The following is a 20961-nucleotide window of genomic DNA, read 5'->3' as shown; positions in this document are numbered from 1 at the left end:
CACACCAGTCTAGTTTTATGGGCTCTTAATTGACGCCAGAGGAAGTGAGGGGAAAACTGGGTCCCCAGCAGTTAACAAAAAGGTCAGTGGATTGTTTAGTGCAAGGTCAACGTTTTCAGAGGCCAGTGACTTCCAGTGCCCAGAGTGGGCCCCCGTGCCTGTAGGCACCCAAAATTAGCAGGTGCTTTGGAAAACATCATCCCAGGGTGTTCAGAGCAAGGGGCTGGGAGCACGGTGCCCCTGCCCAGCTCTGACATGGACCCACTATCTGGTCTTGGCCAGGTGGTCTGTCCCTCTTCCCTCCCTCTCTGTCTAGCCATGCTGCAACTAACCCACCTCTGGACTATGCTTACGGGGCTCAGTGACCTGCCAGGGCGCACTGGAGCCTTAGGCATGTGTGAGCATCTAGTCCTGTTACCAAGTGACCCACCTGCTTCCCTCTGGTAGACAATGAGCTCTCCGTTTGCCAGCGACACAAAGACCTGGTTATCGAGGTACCTGCCAAGGAACAAGAGCTCAGACGATTAGCTTGCAGTGAGCATGATGCAGGGGATGCCCCACAATGCAGAGGATGCTCACCTCCCAGAATAACCTGCTTCCCCCACATCAGAGGCCCTCAGTACCTCCCATCTCCTATGTCTAGTTTCTCACATAGCGCCCTGTGCAGCTGCAGTGTCCCCTACAGTGTTGCTACTCCAGTATGGCACAGCTCCATCTCTCACCCTCCCAGTGCCAAGCTACTCAGCTTCTCACCCTCTCCATGTCTCTGTATGGCGATGCACCCCCCCGATGCCACTATGTAGTACGCAGTATATACTTGCATACTCCATAGTTGTGCACTATGAAGTACACAAACAAGGAGCAAGATGTAATCCCTGTGCAGAAAAGACAGTCTGAATGAACAAGGTGGGCAAAGGAGGGGAGTTTGACTGACAGGGAAGGAACGCCTGGAGAGACCAGGTATGCAGCCCAAAGCCCCAGAGGAACTAAATGTTAAAGGCAGGATATAAACCCAGGCCTCTGCAGTGCTTAATCCAGAAGCCAGGCTCTACGCTGCTTCTTTCAGCAGCAGAACAAGCTCTAACGGCCTGGGCAGGGTCCTGCACTCACAGGATACACATGACGGAGGCCGAGTGCTGCATCTTCATGCTGTTCTTCCTGTTGCGGATGTTGTCTGAGGACTGGTACACGTGGATGCTGGAAAACAAAGAGGGGCGGGTGAGAGGTGAGACCTTGTCGGCTCAGCTAACATCAGCGACTTCATGGCTGGCACAGGCAGACAGTGAAACCTGAAGCAGCTTGGGGTGGGGGCACAGTGCTAAATGCCTGAGACCTGTCTGCAGGAGGAGGCAAGCCCAGAAAAAAGCCTTGTTGCCAACCTGCTGGGTGTGGCTAGTTCCCCTCCTGGGGCTTTGGTGCTGGGGAAGTACTAGAAGGCAATGGCTGGCATATGTGCGTTCTCTGCCTATGGCACAGGTGAAAGGGACTGGGGCAGAGGCCTCGGCACGAGACACCCATCCTCTTTATTCATGTGAGGCTGAGCTGCCGTTTCACTGCTGTGGGGATGGTCTGGCATGGCCTGGAGTCCAGTGTCCACCTTAGAGGTCTGTGCAAGCAGGAGAGTTTGTGCAAGACCCAGCACAGCAGGGGGTAGATACCACTGAGCAAACCAGGAACGCAAGCCCAGAGAAACACCCGGGCTCTGGACACTGGTGTAGATGCTGACGCTCAAGAGTCTCTTCTGACCTGTGTATGCCAGGGTAGGCCTTGGTTACAAAGCCCGCAAGCACTGAGAAGTCGGACTGCGAGGTCATCGAGTCCAGCCCCCTGCCTGAGACAGGATCATTGCTAATACAAATCCACCGTCCAACCTCTTAGCAAAACCATTCATCGCAACCAGATATCACACTTGAAACTGCCATAGGTAAAGCAGCGGGACCACAGTGGCCAACATCCTGCTGCTGAAAAGGTGAAAATATGCTGGGGAGATCCCAAGAGGGCCATGCACCCACTACAGAGGAAAGCAAACCCCCTCCCAGTCTGTACCAATCTGACTAAATTCCTTTCTGACCCCAAATGTAACAATGGGTCTGACCCTGAGCGAAGGAACAAGACCCTCTGGCCAGGAACCTCCAGCTTTAAATCCCAGCAGAAGCATAGGCACAGCCCAGCCATAATCCCCAGCCTTGGCTGCAGGCAACACCCAGTGCTGCTGAGGAAGGCAAACATCCTCCACCCCCAACTTGACAACTGTAGGAGCAGGAGGGGGAAAATATTCCTTCCCGGCCCCACGTAGCAACCAGCAAAGCCCTGTCACTACCCCTCAGATCTGCTGCTTTGTGCCTGTGCGTTGGGGGAGAGGGTGTGTGCATATGTGTGAATGCAGCAGGCAGGTGCCTAAGGTGTGCCCGCACACATGCAAGCTGCTGGGTATGACGCACACATGTGGCACACATGCACACGTGTGCTCAGAGTTCAGCAGGCAGCTCCCACCGCAGCAGCTGAAAACCAGCTCACAACGTGCTGCCAGGGCTTCTCATCAGAGCTCACCCCGCAGAAGCAAACTGTTTGCCTCAGGCTTTATCTGAAGCCGCAGCTTGTCAGCTCTGACCTAGGTCGGGGTGTTTTAGGGCTGAGAGCAATAACCACCTTCCAGCTCAGCTCCATCCTTCACGAAGAGTCAGCAAGCCTTTTAACCTGGCCTGGCAGACCCAGACTGGCCTTGCGCATCTGGCTGGCTGGAAGCAAGGTTCTCCTGTGCCTGGCAAGATCCCTTGGCCTGACACTGGAGGACAAATCCTTCACTAGTGTAGACAGGTGCAGAGCCAGGGGGATCGATGGAGTCCCTCCTGCCTGGGCTGGGGCTACCAGGCTTTACCCCAGCTGTGAGCACACATACTTCAGTTCACCAGCTTGGCTCTGACTGTCCTGATATACTGCAGACAACCTCTGAGTCTTCTCTTTCCCTCTACCCTCCACACCCTGCTCCCGTCCTCCTAGTCGCCCCCTCCCCATCACTCCTGCATCTGCATCCTGGTTCTCATACAGCCTCCATCTCAGATGCTGCCCAAGGACTGGTCCAGAGTGCAGCTTGGTGGCTTTGGGAAATGCCCCACATCCAGTTCCCCATCTCTGGCCAGTCCCTGCTGACCTACCAGCCATCCTCGGTGCCCAGCCACATGGAGCTCTGATAGGCCTCGGGGTCAGTGCTCAGCAGGTCCTCCAGGCTGCCCCTGGTGAAAGACCCTCGGCTCGACCGGCGCATGGCCCGGCCGTCCATGGGGCTCTCGCTGTTCCTGGTCTGACTGAAAGCACTGGAGATGGGGAGGAAGCCAGGGTCTTGCTCCTCTTCGGAGCTGGTTGTCTCGGCTGTCACGTCTTTGGAGCTTGGCATCTCTTCGTCTGTGAAGGGGCGAGAGACACAGCCATGCAGATGACTGAAGGTGACAGAGGCGCCCATTCACATGGGCCTTTAACATTTTAGCATCAAATCTGGAACAGGCAAGCTGGAGTGACTCTGGCATGACCCAGTGACCTCTGCCTAATCCACCTGACTGCAGTATTATCTCACTTATTTCAAAGCACAGCTGTGGTCCCTTTTGCCATGGGATCCAGAGCAGGAGGGTGCGACCCTTGGCTTACACCTGGGGCCTGTGATATTTCATGCCATGTCTGTGTGGTCCAGCGGGGCTCTGATGGGAGCCTTTGCTGTGAATGATATGAAAACAGACTGTAGCTTTTAGCATTCACTAGCACGCAACATTTCTCTAGCACCGTTCATGCTGACAGGCCAAACCCCCAGGCCTTTACAGAGCAGGGGAGGCATTGTGGTCTCGGAGTTCACCTCCTTAGTGGAGTCACTCTGGATTGACACTGGAGCTGGAATCCAAATCCAGATCCTGCTCACTGGACCTTTAGTCACTAACTTCACTGGATCCAGGACTTGAACCTGTGTATTTCTCCCATCTGGGAGAAAGGCATTAGAGGAACATTATTTCAGTGGCAAAGCTAAGCACCTGGGAGTTAGGAAAGCCTAGATTTACAGATGCTTTTGCAACTTATTCTAGCCCCTTCTGTATTTTCTCCTGTGCGGTGAGGCAGCATCCCATGGGATCTAAAAGTGACCATGATCATGACATACAAAGGGACTGGAGGAGCGTGACACGAGCAGCCTCCATTCTGACGGTCCCGAGCCCTGGAGGGCTTGGCCTGGCTACTTTAAGGTGTCCCCACTGACCCTGAGCGTTGTTAGGCAGGCTCTCTCCAGGGCAGCTCCCAGCCCCCAGTAGGGCTCAATGGCGTCAGAGTTGCCTACTCACTTCCGAAGCTGGAGGAGATGGTGGAGTGGCTGGCCTGACTCTGGAGGGTGCCCGAGGGGCTGGGCGAGGACTCATCATCTGTGTCGTCGCTGTCGAATGGCATCAGCTCCCGGTTGGCGCTGTCCACAGGCTCTGAGAGCTCCAGGGAGGAGCCGGAGATGGAGATGTGCAGGCACTGCTGGGGCCCCGCATCATCCAGTGCCGAAGGAGCCGGCTCGGCGGAAGGGCTCGCCAGTGACTCAGGACGATCCCTGTCAGCGAAGTGACAAAAGCTGAGGTGAAACTGGGATTCTGGACCCTGATATAAGGCAGGGGTGGCAGGAAGGATATGGGCCTGATGTGGCTGCACTGCTCAGCTCCCAGCGAGCTGGACGTGCAGATCACCACATGGGACATTGAGACCTGGCTTCCAGCTCCAGCACTGCCCCTGACTTGTCCCGTGGCCTTGGGAGAGACTCTATGCCTCAGTTTCCCCTCCTTTAAATGGGGGTGATACCATCTCCCTGCCCAGGAAGTAAGGCTGGTAGCTGTATGTCACAGCTGTCCTACAGACACATGGCTACTCTGTCCCTCCTCATCTTCCCAGAAAGCCAGGGAAGGGCTCACAGAGTGTCTAAACTCTCCAAAGAGGCTGGACCTAGTGGCTCTGGTGCTGCCCAGCCCAGTACTGGGGTTAGTCACCCGCCTCCTCCATCTCTAGTGGATGCCTCCTCGTCTCCCTGTTGTACCACGGGGCAGGGCTATGGACCCCATTGAACAGGTGGGGAAACTGAGGGACAAAGATGCCAAGCCATTTACCCAAGGCTACACATGCAGTCAGTGTAAGAGCAGGGGCGACTAGAACCCCAGTCTCAGCTAGTGACCCCCTCGTCCTCTCTCTTGGGCCCTGACCCTTGGGATCTTAAGCTTGTTCAGACACTTCAGGGGGCAAATGATGCTGGCCCCTACACCTTGGCCTCTGTGCCGGGTCTCGTACCTGTATATCCTCTTGAGGCCCGGCACGGAAGCGATGCAGAGGATCCTGGCTGAGCACACGGCGATGCAGGCCTCGACTGTGGGCTCCTTCTTGATGCTGAGGAGGCAGACCTGCCCCACGTAGCCATCGCTGTTGCACACCCACACCTCAAAGGCGCTCTCGGGGCCGCTGTGGCTGGGGGAGGCGCAGGAGAACTGGGCAGAGACATGCGACATGGAAAAGCCAGATTAGATCAGAAATGGACTGAAAGAAGATTCGTGAGCGCCTCAGCATGGCAAACCAGCAAGGGAGGGTGAAGATGAATAAAAACAGCTTCTCTTCCTTCCCCAGGTTCACCCCAAATTATGCCTGGGGGGGTCACTGCAGTCACCCTAGACCACAGCCACCTCTGGGGTGGAACATAAACAACTATATCACATCCCCTCAAACATATCACATCCCCTCAAACACTGCACAGAGATTTGGGACAAGGAGTGCAGAGAAATGCAGCATCCGTTTGGAAGTGCAAGGGGGAGCTTGGCCGGGACCCCACAGCTAGCACTCCTATGCTGCACAGCCTCTTGAATGACCAGAAGAAATAAGGACCAGGGTTTTGTCTCTCAGCCCAAACATGGTGATAGCCTGACTGGGCACCTCTGGGGAGCACCGTGCCCGCTAGTGGCAAGCTGCCACTTATCCTGACTCTAGGTCGGTGATTTTCAACCAGGACGCCACAGCACCTGGGCTGCCTTGACAGCCTTTCCGGGGTGCGCGAGGCACTACACAATGTTAGCCTGGTTATACGTGCAAACATGATTCACCACATTTCAAACAGAAATCCATGGTTGTAGTCTTTCTGAGTTCTTTGCAACAGGAAAACTGCTCCTTTATTTTTCCATAGTCAAAAAGAGAGTGAAGACTAAGAGCTGGTATTTTCCGAGGGGCGCCGCGAGTCTAACCACGGGCACCGTGAGTCTACCCAGGGGTGTCTTGAGTCTAAAAAGGTTGAGGACCACTGCTCTAGGCAAAGGAAACCTGTTCTTAGCGGCCCATCCTCAGCTGTGGTACTCCAGATGCTGCCAGGCCTGGCGGAGGGGACAGGGCCACAGTCCAACTGAGCTGCTAACTCCTAGAGATCCCGAAGTGCCACCACAAGACCAGACAGGGCCTGGGGGAAGGAAAGCCCAGGGGGCCAACGAACCTGCATCCCGCTGCGTGTCTTCATGATGGGAATTGCCTTCAGGAACTCAGGGTCCAGGCAGTTTTTGTTGGAAGCTGGATGGGAAGGAGAGAGACACTATCAGGGAGGCTGCGAATATAACAGTGAAGATGTCCCTGTGCAGCCACCTCCCCTGTACCAGAAAGCCCGGCAAGCCAAATAAACAGGGACCAGTGCTGACATGCAGCCACCTCTGGGGTGGAATGCAGTAGCTGCTTAACAGCACGTGGCAACACTGAACAAAACTGTAGGGTTGGAGAATACGGCGTTGAAACTACAGGAACGAGATGGGTGGAGTATGCTTTATCGGGCTGGTATCTGGTCAAAGCACAAAGGAAAACAGCCCCGGGATCTTCAAGAACCTGCCATTCGTAAACTTCCCCCCACACCATGCTGGGCTGTGGTTTCATACAGACCCAGGATGCAGCACTCTACCTTCTGGATCATGAAGCAGTAAGGCGGGAAGGGAGCTCCAGAGGTCACAGCTAGTCCAACCCCATGCCTGAAGCAGGGTCAGCCCTATCCAACCCATCCCTGACATCCATCATATCAACCCTTCGTACAGTCAGCTACATAAAACACAAGACATCACACCCAAACCTGCCACAGGTAAAGCAGAGGCACCACGGCAGCTAATGTCCTGCATCTGTAAAAGGTTGTTAATATATGCTCCCAAAAGATCCCAAGTAGAAGACATACACCACACTACAGAGGAAGGAAACCCATCCCCGCTGAGTCTGTACCAGTCTGACCATGGGGTAAAATTCCTTCCCGACCCCAGATGTGGTATTGGTCTGACCTTGAGCAGAGGGGCAAGACCCTCTAGCCAGGATCCTCCGGGTTTGAGTCCCAGCAGGAGCACTGGCATGCCTCAGTCAAAATCCCCAGCACTGGCTGCAGCCGGCACCAATGCTTCTGAGGGAGGCTTAAAAACACCCTGACACTTGCACCTGACAGTGGACGGGGTGGGCAGGGGCTATTAGCAAAGACCACAAGCCTGGGAAACACTCATAGCAGAACACAAGCATAGACCAACCCCAACCAGTGGCTGTCCAACCTCTTCTTGAACTCCTCTGGTGATGGGGAGTCCACACCTTCCCTAGATGTCTATTCTGCCGCCTCACTATTCTCACAGCAAAGCAGTTTTTTTTCCAGATATCCAATCTGAACTTACTTTGCTGTAACTTGAAGCCACTGGTTTGCATCCTGCTCTCTGCAGCAAGAGAGAAAAGGTGCTTTCCCTCTTCTTTACGGCAGCCCTTCAAGTATTTGAAGACTGATACCATGTCCCATCCTGAACGCCTTTTCCACAAGCTGAACATGCCTAGCTCCTTGTACGAATTGCTGACTTAAAATCAACACCCTCATGGTACCTGGGCTCCAAATCCCAATCCCTGCAGCTTTCTACTGGGGCTTTCCATCTACACACTGACCCAACCAAGCCCTGCTTAGCTGACTCAGAGCCAAGAAGGTGCTGATTCTTACAACCAACACCCTCATGGCACCAATGATGCAATTCCCAACAGGACCCTTCCCACCGGCAGCCCTGGGCCACTTGGCCAGCCCCTGCTCACCCAGCTTCTTCTTGGCATCCTCAAAAGCCTGTTCGAAGCTGTGCCGAGCATCAGGGTTCGGGAACTCGAAGACAAAGGACTCGGTGCCGTCAGCCTTGGTGGTGGTGAGCTCCACTTTGTTGGGTGGGAAGGACATGCTGAAGGACAGGGACTGCTTCTCGGCCAGCTCCCGGTGGATGGCAGCCATCAGGTCCTTGATCACGTCGTCCAGGCTCTGTGGATGAGAGCAAGAAGGATTTTTTAACCCTCACAGCACTGGACTGGGACTGGAGAGACCTGGGGTCTGCCCCTGGTACCCTGTGCAAGCCTGGGCAAGTCATTTAATTCTCTATGGCTTGTTTACATGGGGATATTCAGGAAAATGAATCTGGATTAACTAAAAGGGTGGAGGAATTGAACTGTGTTTATAGCAGGTTACTTTAGGACCCTGCTACATGTTCAAATTAAAGCTGGGTAGAAACCAGCTCTAGAGTTTTGACACATTTTCAAGTGCTAACTTCATAGCTGGTCAGCTCTTTTTCTAGCTGGAGAGTCATTTTTATCATGTGAGAGTTACTTTGCACATGTGGCTCATCTAACTTTAAGCATTTAATTGTGTGATAATCACTTTGCATATGTGGCCGGTTGAAATTTACTGTGTGATTCACCAGTTAATTGTGTAATATATGTAACGCATAGCAAGGGACTTAGAATAAGAGCGCCCATACACAGATTTAAAGGGGTTTAATTAACTCACCTTGTAAGTCAATTCAGATTAGTTTTCCATGTGGACGAGCCACTGAATCTGTATCCGTAATGTGGGGCTGACAAGCCTACGGGGGTCGGGAGCCTGGGCCTGTACCAGACTTGTGTGGCTGGCAGGGAGGGAGCTTTTGGTAGGGAGCTCAGGATGGAAAAATGCTGGGCATTAGTATGTGTATCTGGGGCAGACTGTCTCTGGTGAAGGCAGCCTTACCAGGCCTGAAGAAGGTTAATTTACAGCTGTGGCGGGGGGCTCCTTACCTGGTGGGGGAAGCTGAGAGTCTCAGAGAGCTTGCTGACTTGGCCCAGCGTGCTCAGGTCCTCGTCCAGGCGGCAGATGGTTTTCTGGATGCTCTCACGGTTGGTGGACTGGGAGGCCCCTGCAGACAGAGGAGCAGGGCAGGTCAGGGCTGATGGAGCAAGGGGGGTAGACAAGGGTGCCAGGCCAGCACTTCACTGGATGGGGCTCTGGATGCAGGCAGAGCTGTTCTAGGACCCCCTGCCCCCTGGATTTTGCCCCATGAAGGTCACTGCCCCCAGGGCTCAGAGCAGGACCGGCCCGGACAGGACCCTGGGGTCTCTTCTCAGGCCCTGCCCCACACTGGATCTCCACTCCCAGAGGGTTAATGGGCTCCCAAGAAGAGTTGCCAAGCTAGTGCCCTGCAGCCTGACTCCCTCCCAGCCTTGCACACTCAGCACTTGCAGAGCCTGTCCACACCTGCAGCCAGCTAGACCTCCTCGAGGTCAGCACTGCCGGCCATGCACCCAGCATCTCCCACGTGGCAGAGTCCCTGACAGACTGGCGAACCCCACAACTCTGAGTTATACCCAAGCCAGGAGGCTCCATCCACCCACTGGGCATGCGGGAGGCTGTGTGTGTGTGTGCGCGTCTCAGTGTGTATGTACAGATGAGCATGTGCATGCATGTGCATACGTGAGGATGCGTGTGAGCTCTAGCTTGCAGGTGCTGGCACATAAGCCCTAAACTTCTGTCAATCTGTGAATCTCCCGGCTGGGAGCTGTTGCCCCATCTGGCACTGAAGAATGAGCTGAATCTGGAAGGTGGAGCCTCAGTCCTAGATGGATGAGCCAGGTTCATGAAGTCCCTTGCTCTCCCCTTCCACCCATGCTGAGAGGACCCTCCAATGCAAAGGCAGCTGCTATTTGAGCTGAGGGAGACTCACCAGCAGTTGGAGGCAGTACAGACCTTATGATGCAGTTGGGCTGCTCTGAGTCCCTCCGGCAGACGGCAATGGGACACATACACAGCTCCTATACTACGGTACTTAAATCCAGACCTGAGTAAGTCACTTGTAAGGGACCCCCATGAAGCAGGCTATAAGCAGAGCCCCAAACCCCAGCAGAAGCCACGTCTCATCAGCAACATAGAGCCAGTTGCTTCAGCTTGAGAGGGGAAGGAGCCTGCATTGAGTGAGTCGTGGCTGTTTCCCTTGCCCTTCTCTGGAAGGCGGCAACCTGGGGACTGAGCCTCAGCTGAAGCCTGCGGGTGCTACAAGGGCTAGGCGAGAAAGCAGCACAGACCTTTCACGATGTCCACGTCCTCCAGGGGCAGCTTCCAGAGCAGCTTGTACTTGCTGGCGGTGTCTATGACGCTGGCGGCCGTGTAGCTGAAAGAGAAGGAAGGGAAGCAGCTATCACTTGGGGTGCGGGCATGAGCGAGAGCACTAGGGTGCAAACTCGGCAAGGCAAAGAGAGCGGGAACTGAAATCACAAGCAGAGCCGGCTGGGCCTGCCTGGCCCAGAGCAAGCCAGTGTCCAAGGCCCCGCTCTCAAGCCCATCTCTTGCCTCTCTGCCTGAACAATGAGACTGCACCGGGGGTCTGGAGCCGGGATGGGGTGCAGGCCTGACCTTAGCCTTCTGGATGTCCCCCTGCCTGTCCCCCACCCAGTGCCGTGATTCCCCTCTCATGGATCCAGAGCAACAGATTTCCACCTTCAGCTTCCTCTGTGCAAAAACGAAGTTTATTTTCTACCTATTACCATCTTTAATGTTCCCTGAGCCTGAGGAAGGCTGCATGTGCAGAAAAAGATAATTTTTTTGGTAATTTCTTAGCTGGTCTAATAAAAGGTACCATCTCTGAACCAAGCGTTTTAGAGAGTTTTGCATTTCTTTTTGTCCCAGACCAACATGGCTACCAAATACATCCGTGATCCCCCTCTTTGCACCTCCTACCACCCTGCTCTGCCTGAGAGGGGCCCCACCCCTGGCCCCAGCCCCAGCTGATGTTGTAGCCCCCAGCCCATCCCAGATGGGTCCCTACAGGCCCCGTAGGACAGTACTGCAGGGAGGGTGATGGGAGGGGGTGGGCTTGCTGAGCAGCACTGCTTGTGAGTAGTAATGGGGAATGAGGGAAGAGGAAAGATTGGCATAGTCCAGCTGGGCACGGTGGCCTGATGCTATGCAGTACTGAGCATTCACGGTCATGGGCAGAGATGGAGGGAGGGGGCATCTCTGCCACCCCAAACACCACTGCAGCACTGCACCCCCTTCCCTCCCCGCCCTCATGAACTTGCTAGGTTTTCCATGCCCTGTGATGGTGCTGGGGCTCAAAGGCCAAGCAGGGACCATCTACCAGTCTTCCCTTGCACCACAGGGAAGGGGTGGTTTCTGCCAGGGCAACAGAAATGACCCAACTTCCCAAGCCAAGAGAGAGCATGCTGGGGGAGGAAGGACAGCATGAGCACATGAACGTGCACATGTATGTGGGTACCAGGTATAGGAGCACAGGACTGGAAGGGGCCTTCTGGGCTCTTGAGTCCAGTCCCCTGTGTTTACAGGCAGAAACTTTACCCAAGGGATCCCCCCTAAGTCGCTGCTTCAAACCCATGCCAAAGGCACAGACCCACAGCGCAGCTCTGCGTGGTGCTGAGGGAACACCCGCGAGCTGCAATTGCAGCTACATGAAACGGGCCAACGGGGTCAGCAGGGGTGACCAGGACCTTCCTGGGTTCGAGGTGTCCCTTCCTGAGTCTGGAACGATGGTTGGAAAAGTGGGTGGAACAGAATAGGATGCGGTTCAACAAGGACACATGCAAGGTGCTGCACCTAGGGAGAAGGAACCACCCGCACGCTTACCGGCTGGGGGAGGACCCTCTCAGCAGCATCGCAGCGGAAAGGGATCTCCGAGTCATAGCTGACTCCAAGATGAACATGAGCCATCAACGTGACAGCGTGATCAGTAAAGCTAACCGCACTTTATCACGCATTAGCAGGTCCAAGGAGGCGATACTTCCCCTCGATGCGGCACTGGTCAGGCCGCAGTTGGAGTACTGCGTCCAGTTTTGGGTGCCGCACTTCAAGAGAGGTGTGTACAGCCTCGAGAGGGTTCAGAGGAGGGCCACTTGTGTGGTTGGGGGACCCTACGAGGAGAGACTGAGGGACCTGGATCTCTTCAGCCTCTGCAAGAGAAGGCTGAGAGGTGATCTTGTGGTGGCCTACAAATTCATCGGGGGTGCGGGGGGGCGATGGACCGGGACAGCAAGAAATAGATGCTCTGTTTACCAGGACACCCCTTGGAGTAACTAGGAACAACGGCCAAAAACTGGCGGAGAGCAGATTCAGGTTAAACGTCAGGAGGAACTTCTCTATGGTAAGGGTTGCCAAAATCTGGAACGGGCTTCCAAGGGAGGTGGTGGCTCCCTACCTTGGGGGTCCTTAAGTGGAGGCTGGACAGGCACCTGGCTGGGGTCACCTGACCCTAGCGCTCTTTCCTGCCCAGGGTCAGACTCGATGATCTGCTAAGGTCCCTTCTGACCCAAATATCTATGAATCTAGGACCCCCACAATTCAGAGTTAGAGCCAATGCTGCTCCGGGATGATGGCCGGGGACGGGGAAACCCGCTGTCTGTGGGCACGTGTATGGCTCTTGTCACCCTGCAGGCAGAGCACTGAACCCCTGCCCCGTATCCCATCTCACTGCCCCGTGGCATGAAGGCTGGAGGGGACTGGGGACCAGCCGCAGCAGGAGAGACGCCCCGTGCCCCACAGGCTGGCGGCCGCTGTACTCACAGGCTCATGGAGCTGCGCCGCAGGGACCCCGACTTGCGCTTCAGCGTGGTGCAAACCAGCAGGTCCGTGAAGAGGAAGAGCGAGCGGTCCTTCTTCCCACCCACCGCCTTCTGCAGGAGAGAGGGCAGGGGAGGAAGCAAGCAGGGAGATTAACGCAGGGGTCACAACGTTAAAAGAAAAACGGCGGCTCGTCGAAAGGCCAAAGAGGACTTTTCTCCCTACACGTCAGGGTGAACTGTGATGGGGAGGTGGGTTTTCCAGCCAAACTTCCCAACATTTACTTCTCTCCAGAGAGCCGGGCCACAGGCGAGAGACAGTTTACAAAGGCCCGGCCAGAAGCAAGCCCATCTCAGGCTTCTCTCCTCGACATAACGTACGTCCGCCCCGCTGCCTCTCTTGTTGGCCAAGCTACAATCTCCCAGGCCTAATTCTTTGCTCAGTTCCTGTGCAGACCTCGTCCCGGGCTCACTTTCCCAGTGCCTGCCGCGGGGATTCAGCCTGAGTGAGGACTTACTAATAAAGCAGCTGCCTTTCTACAGGCGTGGGCTTGATGCCTATAAGCTCCTGTTGGGCTGATGAGGTCGAGCCTTGCCCCTCGTATCCCCCTGCTCAGCTGCAAGTCGCATATACTTGGCTATTCAGCAAGACCATCCATGCTCACCACGACCTGAAGTACATTTGTGGTGTCACAGAGACGCCTGCTCTGTGGCGTTGCCATGAAGAACTGGGTCCGTGGGGCATCCAGCTCCGCACCGCGATCAGGCTGACGGCTGAAGCTCCCTGACCCGGGCATGATTAAGCTGCGGGTGAAAAGCCCAAGGCACGGCAGAGGCTGGCTGTGTGAGGCCATCCCTTGGATGGTAAGCCCTGGGGGCCACTGACTTGCCTTCCTAGGGGTCTGTACTCAGTATGCAGCCCCCACCTGAGCTGGGTGATACTGAAACGTAGGTGAACACCAACAGCCACAGCAGCTCTTGTGACGGAAAAGACCTCACATCTAGCCCTTCCCACGGGCAGGGTTGCTCCATGGCCTCTTGCTGGATTTGCAAAAGCGTGGCAAATACACGAGTTCCCAGGAACGAGGATCCCTTTGAGAGCAGTGACCTGGCATCTGTTTGCAACAAGCCCGGCTCTCCTCCCATTCCCCCAAGCCAATAAAACTTGCGTGTTGGTCTGAATAAACCAATGTCCTTCCTGTTTCTCCAGCCACTGTCTTCTCTTTGACTTCCAGGGAGGAGCTCCCATGATTTGGCCAGAGGAGCCCGGGAGAACAAATACGTGCCCGGGCAAAGACGCTCGGCTCGCTCTCCCTGGCAAATCCCAGCAAACTTTGCTCCGAGTTGGAGGAGCGAAGCAAATGTCACGGTGAACACGGACTGATTTATTTCGAGCAGTGCTGGCAGACGGGGGCTCTGGCTGCCATGGAAACACCCCGAGGAACACTTGATTGGGGAATTTAAGAGCAATCTTTCCTTTCTCTCCTCTGAAAAGCCACGGCTCTCCTTACACCAGGGAGAGAAAGAAGCAGAGGCCCGGCTATTATTTCTTTTAAGTGGCCGAGCATGTGGGGTGGCTGTGCAGCTCTTTGAGAGGACAATGCTCCTCCAGCAAACTGAATTCAGAGAGTGGCAGCAGATGGAGAAGGTCGATCTATCGCTCCACGACTACCCCCCGGGTCGTTAGGATAGGAGTCGTGGAGTTTAAGGCCAGAAGTGATCATGAGCTCATGCAGACTGACCTCCTCTGGTCCTTACACTTCAATCGGGGACCCAACACCAAGCCCAGCAACTTGTGCTTTCCAGGAAAGCTGCTTTGAGTGCTTTGTCTAGTTGACTTTCCAGTATGCTCAGTGGTACAGCTTTCCTGGGACACTGGTTCACATCGCAACACTACCCCGTGTCCTTGGGGCAGATAATAATTATCTGGGAGGAGGTTAAGGCTTGCTAGAAGTCCCCAGTCAATGCTTTGCCCCGGAAATGGGTTTCCAGGGTTTCAGGCAACTTTTGATATCACCTATCCATCTAGAAGTGGTCCGCAAAGGGTGAAGTCCAGGCTCACGGCTGTTCCAAGCATGTTATAGACAGGAGCAGCGTGTCTTATAGGCGATTATCAGCACATCAGGAGAAGGGGTTATAAGATGTGGCCACAAAAAGACAACCGGCCGAATGAATCAGAGGCTGGAAGGCCAGAAGAGTTTGGCCTGTCTGATCTCTTGCACAGCGCAGGCCACAGATCTTCACCTAATAATGCCTATGTCAAGCCCATGACGCCTGTTTGGGCTATGCCAGATCTTTTAGAAAGGCAGCCAGTCATGGTTGACTTCAAGAAATAGATACCCCAGCGAGCTGCTGCCATGTAAACTCCGCTCTGGGCCGGACTCGAAAGGACGCTAAAGCAACCAATTTGCTACGCAGCACCCCAAAAGTGTGACTGCTTTTTCTGGTTGGAAGACAAGGTGTCATTTGAAGCAGCGTCAGACAAGACACCATTAGAGAAATGATGTGCAATCTGACTCCTATCGAAGTCATGGGCACATGGGACCCAGGGCTGGAAGGGACCGGGGGTCTTGAGATCAGTCTCTCACCACTGCAGGAAATTGCATCAGGAAATCCTGTTCACAAAGAGGTCCCGTTCCATTTCCAAACCAGTCAGGCTCATGCCTTCGCTACTCCAACCACAAAGTTGTTTTAGCAACTCTTTCCCCCGATATCAAGAAATCTCCTTCTGATTTCCAGCTTCAAATTATTCACAGGCAGTTGTTCTTGTGCTAACATTGCCCTTTAGCTCAGTTCACCCCTGCTGTAAATACCAGCACCAACTGGACGCCAAGCCAAATCAATGATCTCTCTCCCAGAGATCTACCTAGGACCACCCACCCCAATTCCAGTATGCCAGCTGGACAGCATGCTCCACTTGGCTCTTCATGTCCCATCCTTGTCCAGCCATCCCAGGAGGGGACCAGGAACCAAAATACATGAACGGCACCGATACTGCTAGAAATCAGCCCCGTAACAGAAATACCAGGGAGACTGCCAGGAGCCCCACAACGCCTGAATGAGGAGAGATGCTGTCTTTGCCCTTGCTGTGCCTGTTCCGGAGCTGAACAAAGCCCTGGCTTTCTGCAAGGTTACTGAGTAGGCCCCAAGTTGGGAGAGGGAGTGCACTGCACGGAGAAGCTCATCAAAACCTGACGCACAACGCTGGTGTTTTCCAGGGGGTCCGCTCTCACCTCGAACTCAACAAAGGCCTTGTGCCTGCTACTCAAGCTCTGCACAAAGCACCGCAGGGCAGGCATGACGCATGGGCTGGGGTTTCCCTGAAGACATCTCCCGCTGTGTTTATCTCTCCTCTCTGCAGGCACCGCAGGTCAGAGAGGCAATTTTGGAGAGGTGCAGGAGCCCCGTGGCCACCCACTTCCACGAGGGGAGAAGGGGGCACGCGAGATAGACCGCGGACGCTGCTCTTACCACTTCTATCACCATCTCCTGGCGCAGGAACTTCCGCAGAGGGGCCTGAAGCTGAAATGACAGAAACAAGAGAGTCCTGAGGGGTGCCGCAGGCTCCGTCGAGGTCAGGGATGACCCCATGGCTGGCACCACAATGCGTACGAGGCCTTGGCCATGAACGTATCCGGGGCCAATTCAGGACTGCGCAGGGACGGCACCTTCTGCCACAGGCTTCCAAGAGCCTGACACTGGGGATTTAATCATCATCTCTGGGGTAGGTGCACGGAGGCCAAACTATGGGGGTGAGGGGAGAGGAGCACCAGAAGCGGCTTGTGTGGGGAAGAGACGCCAGGTCATACGGAGGCTGTCCTGACACCAACCAAGCCAGAGTTTTTAGGGCGACTCTAGGGAAACCAGCTCCATGTTCGCTTGCCCAGAAGCCGGACGAACTAACTTTGGGTGTAAAATAATCCTTCACGTGCTGCTGGTGGGCACTCACGAAATTTAGATTTTGGGAGCTCTGGTTTGGCCCAGTGGAGAATAAGATAGCAGCTGGGATGTCCCAGTCAAGACCCACTACAGGCCCAAGGCATGGGTGTACCCCAGGTGGAGTTTCTTGTGCCCCATCTCATTGCCCCAGGGCAATGGAGAGAGCAAAGGAGCTCAGGGTTCCCGCACCAAAGCCCAGCCTTGAGCCCACATCGGAGCCCGCTAAGTCTAAATCCTCAGCCAGGCTGTTCAGCAAGAAGCAGCTCACACCCCCAAGCTGGCTTGCCTACCCAGAGGACGTGGTAGCCCTGGGCTGGCAGAGACTGTCGTATACGTACGTCCTCCATCCCTTCAATGTGGGACTCGATCTCTTGTACTATTCTGGCATTCCTCTCCACTTCCTCGGCACTCTTCATGCCTTTGTTGATCCTCTCGGCCACTTGCTTGATGTTCCTTTGGGCGTCTATTAGGAAGGGGTAGTCGGGGTGGTCCTCGGGCGTGTGCTTCAGGAGGTCCTAGTGAAAAAACACCAGGAGAGGTTACTGTGAGGTACACAATGCACTGCGCTGAGCCAGGCACAACCCAGGGGACCTGTCCCATCCCAGAGATCCTATGGGGTTACCCGTGCTGTCCAGCTAAAACTGTCATGTGGAACCTGTAGGATCATGTGTTTCTCCCCATCGAGGTCTGAGTAGCCTGTCAGACCCATCCCTTATAGGGTGAGCCATATAAACTCATGAGGTTTCCTTCATCATTGTCTAAATGTAAGCTCCTGTAATCCCTCTGCTGTTGTCTGGGTAATGAGCAGTAAGCTCATGGGTATTACACTCTGGGAATGCATTACGTCTCCAGTCAGGTGTCATCGACCTGTTATGCTGTGTCTATGATACAGGATTTCTGCAAAGAAAACTGCCTACCGCAACTGCGCTAGCTGATCTCTGCCGGCACGAACACTGTTAAACACTTTATACGCTGCCCTTACTGCTAAGAAAACAGGTGTATTTTGATCAGAGGATAATGAATGTGATTCATGACTAAGAAATAGCTTGCATGTAGAGGCTTTTTTTTCACTGATCTCAAAGGAATTTTCCAAGGAGGGCAGGATGATTGCCGCCAGTACAGAAATGGGCAAACCCAAGGCACAGTGAGATTAAGTGATTTACCCAAGGTCACTCAACAGGCCAGTGGCAGAGCTGGGAGTAGACCCAAGTGTCCTGTGTCTCAGCCCAGCGCTCGATGGCCCTCTTATTCTTGCCAGGCCTGGTGCTGCTATATGCTTGGTACCATATCTCAACTGCACTTCTTGTGCCAATGCTGCAGACAGCCACGTCCCATGCGTAGAGGCCAGGCGAAGCATTTTCATCCCCAGTCTCAGGGGCCCCTGAGCTGCCAGCTAGAGTTAGCTGCAAGTCAGACTCTTTGTAGAGATGGGGCCCGGCTTTTGTATGGACAAGCTGACAGCTGCGACTGCAAGAAAGGAAGCCCTTGAGAAGGCTCGTTGGCTTTACAGTGCATGCAAACCTTTCCAAAGAGTGTGGATTGAGGTGCTTTCAATAGGGATCTCCTACTGGGAGACCAACTCAGAGGACAGGTTCAAGCAGGGGTGCATCTGGCCTGCTATTTTCTGCAGCCCATCTATGGGTGGTCATGTGTGTGGCCAGGACTGCTCTCTCTTACAGTCCATGCCACTGGTAACTGGACGTGTGCACAGAACCAGGATCCTGCATGCATCCCTTGGTGCTTTACAGACATTTCCACCAAATCTGACAGGAATCTCCATTTTTAACACCAGACCAGTTTTCCCCTTCTAATGTTTACAAAGGGAGATGAAAGTAGGATCCAGCCAGAATGGCATTACCCACCTCTCAAGGGTCCAAAGCAAACATCTGCACAATGATCTCTGACTGGATCATCAAAAGATATCGGTAATTAGGGCTCCACAGAACTCACCTGCAACCAATTGCACCACGTTCATTGGCACATGCTTCTCTTCCCCATGGGTTATCACAAGGATCAGCTAGTGGCTGAAAATATACTGTGCTATTATGCTGGTGGGATTGGATTGTTTTAATGGTGCTCTCGACTCCAGCAATTTTCAGAATAAACAATGTTGTAGAAGCTCATCTCATGATTATTCCTAGGCAGGGAAATTTACTTCTGAACATAACAAGGCAATTTGCTTCATTACTGAAGCAGCGGATGGAGTACTTAAAACATTACCAACCAATCGCTTACAGCGCGGTTCCTGTTCTGGCCAAACGACTGTGTCATCAAACGGTAATCAGGTTTGAAAGCGGCCTCTCCTCGGGAGCTAAGCAATTCCTGTTTCCATCTGATACGCTGAAAAAGATCAGCAATGCACCGTTGCTAAGAAATGGGCTGCCTCAAACAGCGTGCTGGAAAGATGGGCATTTTGCATTGCGCCGGGCTTTGCAAAAGATGGAGGGTTCAGCGAGACACGAGCTCTGCGTCGGTACGCGTGTATCGACTGAAAGCAGCTCAGGCCAGCTTGGCGCTGTGGGCCTTTGAAGCCCTTCTCAAGCCCGACGTGTTGCTTGTTTGCTGTGAGGCAGAGTGAAAGCTGAGGCATGGAGGACTCTCCTCTGAAAGGCAAAATCGTACTGGATCAGCACTTCGTAAGGCTGGGGGAGCTGCCATTTCTTGCGACTCCCCTGTAGCGCCTACTCTAAGCCCCAGCTTCTGGAGTCATGGGATCGTGTATGCATCTCAGCAGTCTTTTTTTTTTTTTTAAAAGGCAGTTTCTGGCCATAGTGATCCTAGATCAGATAAAAGCTGGACAGTGCAGCCCCTAAGGGTTAAAAAAACCACTGGAAGATAAATGCAAAGACTCCCTTTTTAAGTCTCATGATTTTTAAGTCGGGCCTGTGATCTCATGGGACCTGATTTGTGATTTCTGACCTCTTGAGGTTGCCAATACTGGTTTCACCCTCAGTTCTCGTGTTCAAACCCAGCCCAAGGCAAGGGTGATGGCCGGGTCCTTGCTGTCAGGGTCGGGCTGCGTCACCCCAGACACACAGGCAGATATCACCGCGGAGCTCCCATCTCCGGTTCCTGACTCGGTGAGCAGCAGGGTAAAGTCCTCCAAGCTTGTCTGGTACTTGCTGCCTCAAGCTAGTGAAGATTTAAAGGGATGCCTCTGTCTTGTATCAACCCAGCAAGGTTACCAAGTATGCCATCAGCAGTGCGGCTACTCAGGATTGCACCTTGCATCCAGACGGAGGGGAACCCATCTAGTTTCTAGGTTGGACCCAGTGCCCTACAAAGCCTAAAAGTGCTACTTGAATAAAAGGCACTGATGGCGCTGTGCTGACCCATCTGCATGTTGTCCCCATGGAGCTCGGGCAGCCTGTGGCTGTATAGATTGTCCCCTGTGCCATCACCCCGGACTTCGTGCAGGATGAAGGCCTGGGACTGTAATGTGGCTTCGCCTCCTGGCTTCACCTGCTGCCTTGGATGAGTCACTTCATTGGTCCGTGCCCCATCTGCGAAATGGGGGCAACCCCCTCAAGTCTCTTTGGACCACATGCTCCTTGGGGCAGGATTTTGTCACTGGCGCATACAAGTCTCTGACAGGCACTGGTGCTGTCAGAAGGCGAACGAGGGATGAAAGCAGCTTTGCAATCATAGCAGTGACTTGCTAAAGAGCCAGGTGCCAGGAGGGCCTGCTCAGGTGGACTTCGGCTATAGACAGACACAGTATTAAACCATGCCCCTGGGAGAGGGGTACTTTCTGTCCAGGGATGTGCGTCAGCTGAACCGATGCAACTGTATCATCTGTTTGCTCCTACCCTGGTATAGCAGAGCTAAACCACTGTCACTTTAAATCTGAACAAAACAGCTTAAAAGCTGCCAGTGGTTTAGTTGCTACTTCATAGTTTCATAGTTTCTAGGGTCGGAAGGGACCTGAGCAGATCATTGAGTCCGACCCCCTGCCATGGGCAGGAAAGGATGCTGGGGTCAAACCACCCCGGCAACATGTTCATCCAGCCTCCTCTTAAAGACCCCCAGGGTAGGAGCCTGCACCACTTCTCTTGGAAGCTGGGTCCAGACCCTAGCCGCCCTGACCGTGAAGTCGCGCCTCCTGATATCTAGCCTAAACCTCCCCTCTGCCAGCTTGTGACCGTTATTCCCGGTCACTCCTGGCGGTGCTCGGGGGAACAGGGACTC

The 20961-nt window shown here is 54.2% G+C and overlaps 1 protein-coding gene across 3 annotated transcripts in view; it reads right to left on the bottom strand.

The window, feature by feature from the left end:
- The window catches only part of ARHGEF17 (Rho guanine nucleotide exchange factor 17), a 139831-nt gene that overhangs the window by 8204 nt on the left and 110666 nt on the right, over positions 1-20961 (bottom strand). For 2 of the 3 annotated variants that reach the window (XM_019530529.1, XM_019530527.1), the window contains exons 6-17: positions 17064-17288; positions 16306-16356; positions 12839-12948; positions 10351-10436; positions 9070-9188; positions 8068-8281; positions 6476-6549; positions 5296-5489; positions 4320-4570; positions 3156-3402; positions 1111-1197; positions 431-498 (exon numbers count right to left, since the gene is read on the bottom strand). In XM_019530529.1, coding sequence (XP_019386074.1) covers positions 431-498; positions 1111-1197; positions 3156-3402; positions 4320-4570; positions 5296-5489; positions 6476-6549; positions 8068-8281; positions 9070-9188; positions 10351-10436; positions 12839-12948; positions 16306-16356; positions 17064-17288 — 1726 coding nt within the window. The remainder of the gene's footprint in view (positions 1-430; positions 499-1110; positions 1198-3155; positions 3403-4319; positions 4571-5295; positions 5490-6475; positions 6550-8067; positions 8282-9069; positions 9189-10350; positions 10437-12838; positions 12949-16305; positions 16357-17063; positions 17289-20961) is intronic. The other variant, XM_019530528.1, reaches the window with a different exon arrangement.

This window comes from Crocodylus porosus, unplaced genomic scaffold (genome assembly GCF_001723895.1).
Source record: "Crocodylus porosus isolate Cpor-Errol unplaced genomic scaffold, CroPor_comp1, whole genome shotgun sequence".
Lineage (NCBI taxonomy): Eukaryota > Metazoa > Chordata > Crocodylia > Crocodylidae > Crocodylus > Crocodylus porosus.
The sequence above is the reverse complement of the archived record's forward strand: the minus strand, read 5'-3'. Positions and strand labels throughout refer to the sequence as shown.